Here is a 12,669-nt window from a genome sequence, read left to right as displayed (position 1 = left end):
CACCAGCCATGGTGACCGGTGGTGGGGACAAGACGGAGGCAGAGATGGGCAACCATGGTCAGTGACCTTGGTAGTCGTCAATACATTATTCCTCACAATTGCCTCATTCATCAATTTTGATCCTCAACTTCGATATGTCGAGTCCCATTTGATCTGGTCCGCTTTCTACCAAGCAAGTTTGTCCGAGATAGAACTCAAATATCTGAGAAATTTACCATATCGACTGACGAAGTTTATCGTAATCCGAAAAGACATACAAAATTACTATCGAAAAGTATTGAGAGACTCGAGAGTACTTTATTAGCGAGAAGGCGTGCGACACTCATGCAATACTTATATCGAAAAAATTAGACTAAATCTTAATATTATATATTTCGGAATCGTACGATAAAGAAAAGATTAGAAAGATAAATATGTGAATACTTTATCACTGTCAGCTATGAAAAATATAGCAATCGACCTTTATTAGACATAGAAATGTTTAAAAAATGAACCGAATACATAAACGAAGCTTCAAATGTTGATACAAACCCAATATTCACTTTGCACTTTCATCAAACAAAAAACGAGCACACTAAACCTAAATCTCTCAGATATATATCAAAAGCCTCATCCATCCCGATGACACTTAGGGTATTTCAAGATGTTGAAACAGCTAACGTTTCATTATGTTAAATTATCAATAAAAAATCAACCCGTGATATGTGAGAATAATGTTGTTTTGGGTCATGTACCCCTTTGCTCGATGTCGCATAATCAAACATATTCAGAGTATTGCATGATGAAAATATAAAATAAAAATATTAACAGTAAATACAAAATGGGATTGATGATAGTGTTATATGTTCTATACAAACTATCTATTTAAAAAAATAAAAAATGCAAAGAATATAACATAAAATATGAACAAAAAATCATCATGGACAAACATTGAACACATTGTCCTTACTACTCTATGCAAAAGGTCAGTCCCTCGTAACCTCTTATGGTCCCAAAAATCTATAAAACAGAAGACGGATTAAAAGAAATATTATATTCAAGATTTGACAGTAGATATTTTAATAAAGACTTGGTAGATAAGATAAAATATAAAGATAAATTTTATAAACTCTAAACGAATGGCATAACAAAGGATCCAAAACTATCTATTGCAGCGAATGATTTTCACAAATGCTCTCGTGACACTACAATGAAATAAAATAATAAATCAATCTTAGGCACTATGAAAAGTCCATCTAATCTTTGTCACTTATAACTCTAGGATACCAAGATAGATGATATTTTATACTGTTCTAGAAAACTATGTTTTATCTTGTGATTTCTAGGCCTACAAAACTAATATCTATATATGTATAAGAGAGCAATACTCAAGTCATATTCTTTTTAATGAGAGAGATAGTGTTCCTCTTGTTTTTTACTGTGATTTGACTAATAGTATATGGTTAGAAAAAAATATATATCACATCCTGCTTGTTGGAATCATACTGTCTATAGAGATTTGATGATGATGTCTCGATGGCTAGCAGATGATTTGGGATCCACATGTCACCATATTATGAAGATATCTTGTACACAAACTCATTCACTAAACAAAATAAAAATAAAATAATCTTGCTCACAAGGTAGCAAATTGATCATCCCTGTGATTTCAGGATGATTACAGATAGTATGTACTGATGCATCTGGCAAATTTAATATGGTTTTGTTCTTGACCTGCAAAAACAGTACAAGAACATGTATGCAAGTGCTGAGCCAAGATGAGATGGTGACAAAGGATTGGTACAAAACAATCCTCAACCATATGCATCTTCTTTTCTCAATTCATCATGCATGTTACTGTCTTGTGATTATTTCTTGTTGACTCATCCTGGTAACCTGCTGTGGTAGAAAAGATGGCTTTCAGAAATGACTGCACAGCTTCTGTGTCTCTGCTGATCCAAGAAGGTGACCTAGAAATCAAGACTAGGTTGACTTCTGGGTTAGTCTTCAAGCTGCAAGTACAAGTAAGAACAAAAAGTAACTCTTCCCTCTCATTTTTCACAAGTGCTTTTTGAGAGTAGTCTTTATACATAAAATGTTTATATTATGATTGTGTAATGGGTCTGTTTATCAAATATGGAGAGTTTAAAATATTTTTTTAATTCCCAAAATAATTGCAATGGATGTTATTATGTAATAATTAGGATATCTGAATAGAAACTTTGATTATCCATTTTCTCTCCCTCCCTCTCTCTCTCTCTCTCTCTCTATATATATATATATATATGTAGAAACTTCAGTTACAGCAATGGTAACTCTTTGATGGGAACATTTGAGGATGATGCCATTCAATTTCCACAGTGTTATTGTTTTGTGAATTAAAGTGGGTAGCAGAGGTGGATGCTTTTCTGCTTGCCACCATGATGAAGAGTGGCCCCATGAAACAGCCATCTGAGTAGTCCCTCTCTTCTTTGGGGCATCTCAATGCACCTCACAACAGGAACACCACAAAGAGATCAAACCCTAGATCTTTGGAACTGTGATCCAACATCTGGGCTAATTCAGACCATAGAATCTAGCTTTAAGAAGGTGAACGAACGAACGAACGAACGAACGAACTCTCTACACAGGCGTATGACCTTTGACAGTCTAATCACAGCTCACATCGTATGCTACCTCTGATGGGTACACACATTAATCTGTAGGGCAACCAACAAGGAAAGGTCAAGCATACGTAACGCATGATGGGGGCAGTTCACTCCACCTAAATTGAGGTTGGAAGAGGAAGAACAAGTCCCCACCACCCTTGCTTTCTCTCTCATGCTCACTCATGGCACATGTGAAAGGAGCCACCCTCACCTTCACCTCCTCTTTCTTGGCTCCTCGCAGCGGAACATTGCCACCCCTCTTTGAAGATGACTTCAGCTTTGAGATCCCACTGGCCGGTGGTCCTGAGGTTAAATCTCTCTTCTTTTTTTTTTTGTTTTCCGACAGCACTATCGATTGGTGCCTCGAGAACACCACCAAAGTCTTCATGACACTGATTGGAGGTTTAACATGCAGAAAACATCCTCTTCCTCTTTCTACTAGTGTGAGTTCAATTATTGATCCCGAGTGTCAGTGTGCACGATAGCTGGGGAGCTGTGATTGGCCTGCAGGGATCAAGTTTCTGTGATGGAAATGTGGATGTTGGGTTCTTTGTTCATCCATATCTAGGAATTAGAGAAGCTGATCCGATCGCTCATCAGTGATCCCTCATGTTACGTCTCTTGTTCTCATCCAAAGAAGACAAAACCTGGTGAGGCAGGATCCATGCGTTGGACCCCAGCGGATTGAGTTTAAGATTGACATGCTCCCCGTCGTTGTTATGAACACCTTGACCAAGTGCAAGACAGTTATTAGAGTAGCGTTACGATACGATACCTTACGGTTAAGGTTACTCCTTTACGACCTGACCGGAGAAGAAGTATTTGAGCTAGTAAATAGGTTGAGATTGGTCATTTTCAAGCAGTGGGGTCTTTGAGAGACATGCAAGTACTCTTCTTTATAAGGGGTCCCCTAAAGGAGCAAGTGTGGATTGCAGTGGCTGAGGGTTTCAGGGATGTGTCCATTTTACAAGGCCAAGGCAGTGGATGTGAGGAGAAGAGATCAGATAAAGAGGAAGCATAAGCAGTTATGAGAGGGAATAATTGCAAAATGGGTCAGGCATGCATGAATAAAGCAACCTCCTCCTGTTCTCAATCTAGAGAGAGAGAGAGAGAGAGAGAGAGCAGTAAAGTGATAACATTTACCATTGCTCTTTAGGGATCTGTTCCTTGTACAGGACATCAAATTCCTACATCTGGTCACCTGTGCAAAACCCTATATATATGAATAGCAATATGCCTAAAAATACTATACTGTACAGTAGTCTGGCTTTTTTTGGCTCATGCAATGTGAGAAATGCTTGAGATTGATCAGGACAAAGCCATTGCTGGGACCTTCTCTTGGAAGAAGACAAGGAGGACCTGTAGTTAGACTGTGCTCTAACTCTACAGGATGAAATCAAAGATTAGGTTACTGTCTTTTTGGTCAGGAAGCTTTCAGTGTCTGGGAACAACTGCCACTCATTCTTGCACCATATAAATATACTTGTTATGTTTGAGGCAACTTGAGAGAATTGTATTTTTTGTATTTGATTATTCGAAGAGTTTTTTCTTTATGAAGGTGATCGAATGGAGTTGAATCATATGAATCTTGTATTTGATTTCTGTAATTTATACTCGATTGCATTCCATTGTTCTCCACCACAAATGGTAAGTAGGAATGATATGAGAGGAAGGATTGTGTCCTCTTAGGTAGCTCAAGTAAAGGATGTTGAAAGGCCTATAAGAATCCCATGAACACACAGTTAACACCAAAGACTCTGTATCTTGAGGACCACTTCCATGCTCGACTCTCCAGCTCCAGTCCACAAGATATGAAGAAGCAACAGCTAATGTGAGCCTCAATGGCTGCCAGTACCTTATGGAGTATGACATACTCAGAGAGAGAGAGAGAGAGAGAGAGAGAGAGAGAGGGCCACCCTGACTGCTGTTGACACATGGAAGGTGGCCAAAGATGCAAAGGAAGTAAAGAAAATATAGGAGTAGTAAGAAGAAGAGGGGTGGATTGACAAGAGGATATGTGGTGAGGTGATGGAGGTCATGGAGTGGTACTTGGATGTCATTTGGCGAGCCAAAAGCCAGCCTCAGCAGCCTCAGCGAACAGCTGCTGCTGCAGCCACTGTCAGGTCCCCTTTCAGCAGATGGAGTAGTCTGCTCCTTTTGTCCACCCTCCGCTCCATTACTACTAGTACACCTCACACACCGCCCCTCATCAACCACAACTCCACAGAGATGGTGGCATACATCGCCACCAGCGGAGGGATTTGGAGTCAAACAGGACGGGGCGAGGAGAACAGCGCTCTTCCGTACATCTCTCTTCCACTCCTCTCCTTCTGCTCTCACTCCTAGGCCTGCAACTTCTCCTTGATCACTCCCAAAGCATTTCTGCTTAAAGGGAGATCATGTCCTCTCCGCTGACTCTTTCTTCTACTGCTCTTCCTTAACGTCCAACGAACTCACAGACAGAGAAAGAGTTTGTGTGTGTGTGTGTGTGTGTGTGTGAGAGAGAGAGAGAGAGAGAGAGAGAGAGAGAGATAGCATGGCTTCCTACCTAATACTTTCTCTGGTGCTTCAGTCTCTCTCTCCTCTCCTGGTTACCAACACTGTTGACAGTATTCCTCAAGCCTAATAACCAAGAGAGCCACCGAGAAGAAGAAGAAGAAGAAGAAGAAGAATTGCTTTGATATCTTCTTTCTTCTTGTTTCTCTCTTCCCTCATAGAAGCGATCACAGAGCAGCGGAAGCAGCAGAGATGAGCGAACGCGAGGCACGCGATTTGATGAGTGTAGACTCCTTCTCACAGCTCCCCTTCATCCGTCCGGGCCCGAAGCCTTCCACCGCTGCTTCCGGCATCCGCCTGTTTGGCATCGAAGTCCCGCACCACCATAACGCCGAAGAAGACAACGCCTCCAAAGACCACGCTGCCACCGCCACCACCAGCACTAACGGAGGAGGCGAGACTGCACGGAAGTTCGAGTGCCACTACTGTTGTCGTCACTTTCCGACGTCGCAAGCGCTCGGCGGGCACCAAAACGCCCACAAGCGCGAGCGTCAGCACGCGAAGCGAGCCCACCTCCAGTCCGCCGCCATTGCCGCAGTCCACCACAGCCAGGCGGCCATCTACGGCCATCACGTCCACGGCCTCTTCAATTACCACCACCCCCTTACCCCGCTCTCCCCCGCCGCTGCCCGCTTAGCCGTCGACTCCTCTGCGATTCCCCCGCGCTACCCTTACGGGCACACTGCCAACGCTCGCTCCGGTGCTTGTTTCCACGGCTGTCTTGGCCCGGTGGCTCAGCCCATCACCGTCAGCCCGTTGCCGGGCCTCTGGAGAGCCCCCGGCATCGTGCATGGTGGCGCCGCGAGCGTAGAATTGATCCATGGCCACTCTCGCGTCCCTTCAGCCGTCGCCAGAGGAGATCACGAGCCAAGATTCACAGGATCAGTTGACGGAGGTGTCAGAATGATGGGTGGCAACAATCTCGACACTGCTGCTGCTTCTTCTGCGACTCCCAAAACCCAATTCGCTCACCAGTTGATGCCCAACATGAAGGAGAACGTGAGCTTGGATTTGCACCTGTGATCAGTATCATCTTCCTCCTTTCCTTTCTTCTTCTTCTTCTTCTTTTCATTCTTACTCAGCTTCTTCCATCATGCCGTTGTATCGTTGAGAGATCAATATAGCATCTTCTTTGGCAGAGATCTTTCAATTCGGATATACATCGCATTCAGATACCGGAAACCATGATCTGCATTAGTGCATGGATCCATTAGGTAGCTGTTGTTGCAGCATTTAATGTGGAGGACGAGTGTTCGGTTCTTCCAACCATATCCATGTCGATAGCTCTTAAATATTCACCGGTCGTGCCAGTACCCTTTGTTCCTCAAATCGCCTGTCCCTACTGTTCTGTGCCATGCTCGCTATGCTTTTGTCTCAGGAAGTACTACTCCATTAATGGGGAGTTTGCTGTGGTTTACCTCGCCAATGGATGCGGTAAGTGCGGTACACCAAGTGCTCATCCAGAGGAATCCAAGAAGGTCAACAGTGTTGAGCTTCTACCGGATGATATCAACTTGAAAATGGATTTGCAGTAGAGATAGGTATAAGCTTCAGCGGATTTGCTTCTTTCTGCGGTCAACTTTGATCGCTAGCTTTGTTTCATTCGAAGCTCAAGCATCAGTATTCTCTAATTCCCTATTCCTTGCTGGTCTGCACATTTCGACATGAGTGCTTGGAGTCTCCTCCTCAGTGAGCTCCACGGTGGTGCAACTGCAGACGAAGATTCTGAACATTATGATCGATGCTTATCTCCACAAGTAGGCGTAAATTAAAACAATTCATATGATCGTTTACACCTTCATATCTATTGCTTTTGATCGAATGCACAAGGAATTCTAAGTAGGCACACATGAGACGATTTAAAAGAAGATTGCATTGGAAATGGCATTACACACTCCTTTCTCATTCGAAAGATTGGTTCCACAAGAAATGTTCTAGTTCATTCCAATATATCAAGTCAAACTACAACAGATGCTGACACATTACTAGTTCCAGTCATAAAATTCGACTGACAGACACAAAATGGGGAAGCAAACTAGTTATAGATAGGGAGCAACCGGAATCGCTCCAAGGTCAATTATGCTGTTCTTGCCCTGGTTTTGCGTTGAGGAGTGGCTGAAGGGCCTTGACAACGATGGTCATATTAGGTCGGAAATCAGATTCGTATTGCACACACAGTGCCGCAACTGCTGCCAGCTGAATTATTCGAACACAATTTGCATGTTAGGACAAAGTTGTAATGTCGAGGTTGCACATACACAGACACAGAAGAATGGAGTAGTGTACCTTTGCAACAGCCTTTGGTGGATACTCATCGTTTAGCTTCGGATCGACACACTGCTTAACCTTGTCTTCGCTTAACCTTGGAGTTGCCTGTTCCAGGATTTGCACATCGGATAATAGAATTAGCAGCAATGGGTACATCATGGGTTTTATGCATTGCATGGAGAGATTAGACCTACCCAAGTGACCAGACTCTGCTGGCCTTTAGGCATTGTGTGGTCTACAGGCTTTCTCCCTGTTAGAAGCTCTAAAAGAATGACTCCAAAGCTATAGACATCACTTTTCTGGGTCAATTGCCCGGTCATAGCATACCTGCAGAAGAGTTTGGCACAACCATCGAGAGTAATATTAACACAGTCGTTCATCATCTTCTTCATTCGAGATCTTTGCCAGAACAGCAAATCGATGTATATTCTATTCTCTTCATCTGATTAGAACAACAAGTTTTAAGCTATGAAGCAATTCTGTGATCATTCGTCAACATAATGTCGACTTTTGCTGCAATCAAGTTGATGTTAGTATCACCATTTTGCCAGCCCGCACCTCTGTTGGGTATCTTAGCAAGAATCAAAACTCAACCAAATAGAAAATCTAGAGGTGATCAGTAAGCTTACTCTGGAGCATGATATCCGAAAGTTCCTAAAACTCGAGTCGAATGTAGACGCGCGGCTGTGTCTGGAGACTGGTTGGTCAGATTAAAATCAGCAATTTTGGAAGCAAAATCATCGAACAAAAGAACATTGCTCGATCGGACATCCCTATGGACGATCGGGGGTTGGATTTTTTCATGGAGATACTCCAGACCCCTTGCAGCACCATAAGCGATCTTGACCCTCTGGCTCCAGTTAAGAACAGGACCAGGTTCAGCACCTTGCACACCTTTCTTCCCTGTTCCAGGACAATGGCCCCAGATCTCAGGCCAAAAACAAGGAATTTGCATCCGATGTGAAGTAGACAAGATCAGAAGGTGATGATCTTAGTAGCATTTACCATGTAGAACATCATGTAAAGAACCTTTTGTTGCAAACTGATACACCAGAATTCTATGATTTGCATCCAAACAATAGCCCAACAGCTCGACGAAGAATTCATTCTTGAGTCTTGAAACCATCGACAACTGCATCAGAAATATGAAGATATCAGCTGAAACGTGAATTGATCGTGTGCTTGTCAAAGCAGAAATCACGCTGACCTGAGCAGCAAAGTCAGTATCTGGCTCATTGGAGGCACTTGGGTCTAGTTTCTTTATTGCGGCAGGTTCTCCGGTGTTGAGAGTGACACGAAAGACCCTTCCATATGATCCTTCTCCGACCAAAGCCTTATCGCTGAAATTATTCGTCAAGCGATTTAGTTCGGATATCGATATGGCAGGTATCTCGATCGGCAAGACCTTCGGGGGAGCTCCGTTTCTGGCTGCCATCGGCCCTCTTGGGTCTCTGTCATGTCCTGCATCACAGAATGCAAAGAGCGAATCAAAACTAACCAATAAAAGCTGTGATCATTCTAGTTTTCCGATGACAAAAACAAATCTCCGGTTAGCCAAACCGAAGAAGAACATAGCTGGAATTTATGTCCGTGCAGATTCATGCCGATGTCTAGTGGCTCGATTTTGATTCCTACATGCCGCATGTACAAACATGACCTTCAAATTTAACCCTAGAATCATCGTCATAGAACTAGATCATGCATTATCATGTCGAAGGCATACCAAACACATCGGAGTATGCATGACTTTTGGCCGGACCGCGAGCCTTAGACCAAATCATAGTATCAAGAACAGTAGGCCAATCAAGTATTCTTTGGGATCACAACAATTATAATAAGGATGTGTCGATCCTTCGGCTGCACATTTAGATTCTGAAAGTTTCAAGCGATTCCTCGATCGATCGAGGAAGTTAAGCTTGTAACAAACTCTTATGATTCATTTGGCCACAGATGAACGGATAGACAAAGAAAATGAAATCATTTCTCGTACTCAGCAGTATACATTTGTCAATCGAAGCTCCGCCTATTATTTGTTTTATAGACAATGAAATCGATTGATGTATCATTAGATGCAACCATGAATCAACAAACGAGATTAGAACAAGAAGCAAAACGATCTGCCAAAAAGAGGGCACAATCTGAAACAAAGAGGGCAGATTACCAAGAGCATTTCGGTTTGGGGGTGCAGCGTACTGGCTAGCAGGGGGACCATAGTTCTCCTCCTCGGCACCGCCACAGCACAACATGTTCGGAGTAATCGTCGCAGCGCAGAGTCCCCACCAAAGCCCGATCACAGCCCGTCACATGAATCGATCAGCACCCCGTCCGAGATCCCCAGAATTCGTCCTGAAACAACAACGCCGATCGATCCCTTAACAGTCATATGCACACGAATCGGTTACCCTACGAGAACGGGAAACGCGATACCGATCGGGGTCTGATGCAGCTCGCCAACGGAGAGATTTGAGATGGGAGGTTGAGAGGAGAGGAGGTATCTATTCGAAACTCCAATCCGCCCGCAAGAGGTAGAATGCTAAGGAGAGGAGGCTTGACGGATTGGAGACAGAGAGACGCGAAGGGGAAGGCGTCGTTGGGAACGAGAGGAGTCGTTGGGTGTCGCGGTAAAACCGGACCATTTTATTTAACTAATTATTAATTTATTGATTTATGCTTCCCACGTCTGCCTTTGCTCTCTCTCTCTCTCTCTCTCTCTCTCTCTCTCTCTGTCTATATATATATATATATATATATATATATATATATATATATATATATATATATGTATATATATATATATATATACATATATATATATATATATATACATATATATATATATATACATATATATATATATATATATATATACATATATATATATATATATATGTATGTATATATATATATATGTATATATATATACATATATATATGTATATACATGTATATATATATGTATATACATGTATATGTATATATATATATATATATATGTATGTATATATATATATATATGTATATATATATATATATGTATGTATATATAGTTGTTGCACTCATTTTTATTTATAGTTGTTCTTAAAGGGAATCTTGACCAGAGCTATTTGTTTGATTTTTTTTCTTGATGTATTGGAGATCATGTCACCCTTTAGAACATGGTTAACCTCACAATAATTAAAATATAATCCAAAAGTGGGAAATATTACTTAATGCAATCCCTAATCATTTATTCTCTAAAACAATAGGATTGATTTTTTTTTTCAGCTTTAGTCAACAAATTAATAATTTTATCAAAAAAGTTATTGAGGAGCATATTTTCAGAATTTTTGTCGAGTTAAATGATAATGTTATTGAAATGGCACCTATCTTCGAAATGGAAAATTATACTCGTGAAAAAGAAATGAAAAGAACGTATGTATATTCATATGGATTATAGGTAAGTCAAAGGGAAATTTTAAAATAGATTGCAAATATAATTTTTTATAGGTATTTTTCTCTAAAAAATACTCCCATTTTGGGTTTTTTTAATCAATACCTCTATTTTATTTTTTTTTCTAAATAGTATCCTTTAATTTTAAAAAATATCTAAACTATCTCTCAAAAAAAAAAAAGTCTGTTATTGTATTTTGACTATCACAATAAAAAAAACATGATAAATGATCTAAAAAAGGCTCCTAACCTCAATCAAGCTAATTATAAATATAAGAAAATAATATTACAATGATCTATAAAATGATATTATTTTCTTATAGTGTTTTCAGTACATCAATAGAATATTATAAATATTATTAAAAAATACTTTAAATGAATCAAATGAAAGCACTGTAATAATTGAAAACAAGTGAAAAAATTATGAGAGATATTATATATATATATATATTTAAAATTAAAAATATTATTTGAGAAAAAAAAAGCAAAAGAGAAATATCTTTTAAAAAATAACCAAAATACGAATATTTTCTCTAAAAAAAATCGGCCTTATTTGATATTTTAAATGCAAAAGTAGACCAAATCAGATCAAACTAAACGTAGTGAGCTAATGATGAAGCTTATCATGATGAGGTAGGAAGACCTTGTCATAGACAGGGACCAAACGAGGGCGCAGATCACATCGAAGGTTGACAGAGATTGCAGGAGGAAGAAGAATTCCGTGCGGAGACAGTAAGCAAGTGGCCCAGAAAAGAAACATCCAAACCAGTATTTGGAGATCCTCCACCTGCGTGCCAGCAGCAGCCTTCGTCGAGGAACCTCTGTGCCGGTGCAAGCCATGTATGTCAGTCAATATCACAAACACCTATCCTGCAGCATTCCGCTTCAGCAAAAATGCACCACATTACATCAAGAAACTTACCCCAATGCGAAGAGAAACCACACTCGCAAGCTTTCGCCAACGATCAAACAGAGTCAATATCACAAACACCTATCCTACAGCATTCCGCTTCAGCAAAAATGCACCACAATACATCAAGAAACTTACCCCAATGCGAAGAGAAACCACACTCGCAAGCTTTCGCCGAGGATCAAACAGAAGTCTTGGATACGAGGTCTCCATTTGCAGCAATTAAAGCGGCATTAATCATGTGAACCTTCTGGTTCGTCCGCCACCCAAATGGTGGCCTACGCAGCATTCAATGTGTCCTGACGTCGAACTGATGTCATTAGAGAAAGATTAGTCTGCTAAAGAGTCAATAAGAGAATAAACATCATTCGTTATAGCTCTAAGTAAAACAAATTAAGATATAATTATCCTTATTATTTGCTTTATGTGCTTCTAATCATCTAAAAGTCACCATTAAATCTATGGATAGATCTATCTTTAATCTTACTATGACTAAGTTTGTAGTTATTCTATGCTTGCATTAGTTGATTATTGTAAGGTTTTGGGATTAAAATTATGCATAATTTGACTAAATCTACCCACATGAATTTAGATTAGTTTTAGCACATTAATCTGTGACTAAGTTTTAGATTATAATTAATTACTCGAGTTAGTAGTTACTCTGTGGTTGGAAGAGGGTAATTGATGGTGGAGAAGGATATTGCTATTATTAGGACTAAAATTCCAAATATTTTTTTTTGTAGTTAATTGTTATTTACCAAAGATATATTTTAAGGAGGAGTTATTAATTAGTCCTTTTGGACTAAAAATTATTGAGGTAAAAGAAAAGGAGGGGTAATAATTAATTCTTTTTAGTAATTATGTCAGATTACCAGCCAC

At 40.3% G+C, this 12,669-nt stretch overlaps 2 protein-coding genes across 2 annotated transcripts; one reads left to right on the top strand and one right to left on the bottom strand.

Annotated features, from left to right (window-relative positions):
- The first annotated feature begins 4,633 nt into the window (after positions 1-4,633).
- LOC103977149 (zinc finger protein 8-like) lies at positions 4,634-6,323 on the top strand. Its single transcript, XM_009392587.3, has one exon. It carries the CDS (start codon positions 5,376-5,378, stop codon positions 6,204-6,206), a length of 831 nt encoding a protein of 276 aa, XP_009390862.2. The 5' UTR covers positions 4,634-5,375; the 3' UTR covers positions 6,207-6,323.
- Positions 6,324-7,033: 710 nt separating this feature from the next.
- LOC103977150 (probable protein kinase At2g41970) lies at positions 7,034-10,093 on the bottom strand. Its single transcript, XM_009392588.3, has 8 exons — positions 9,879-10,093; positions 9,613-9,797; positions 8,659-8,912; positions 8,457-8,583; positions 8,081-8,354; positions 7,646-7,778; positions 7,470-7,556; positions 7,034-7,379 (listed from the first exon to the last, which is right to left on the bottom strand). The coding sequence occupies exons 2-8, from the start codon at positions 9,695-9,697 to the stop codon at positions 7,257-7,259; spliced, it is 1,083 nt and encodes a 360-aa protein (XP_009390863.2). The 5' UTR covers positions 9,698-9,797; positions 9,879-10,093; the 3' UTR covers positions 7,034-7,256.
- Positions 10,094-12,669: the final 2,576 nt, after the last annotated feature.

The sequence above is a fragment of the Musa acuminata genome, chromosome BXJ2-3 (assembly GCF_036884655.1).
Source record: "Musa acuminata AAA Group cultivar baxijiao chromosome BXJ2-3, Cavendish_Baxijiao_AAA, whole genome shotgun sequence".
Taxonomy (NCBI): Eukaryota; Viridiplantae; Streptophyta; class Magnoliopsida; order Zingiberales; family Musaceae; genus Musa; species Musa acuminata.
The sequence above is the reverse complement of the archived record's forward strand: the minus strand, read 5'-3'. Positions and strand labels throughout refer to the sequence as shown.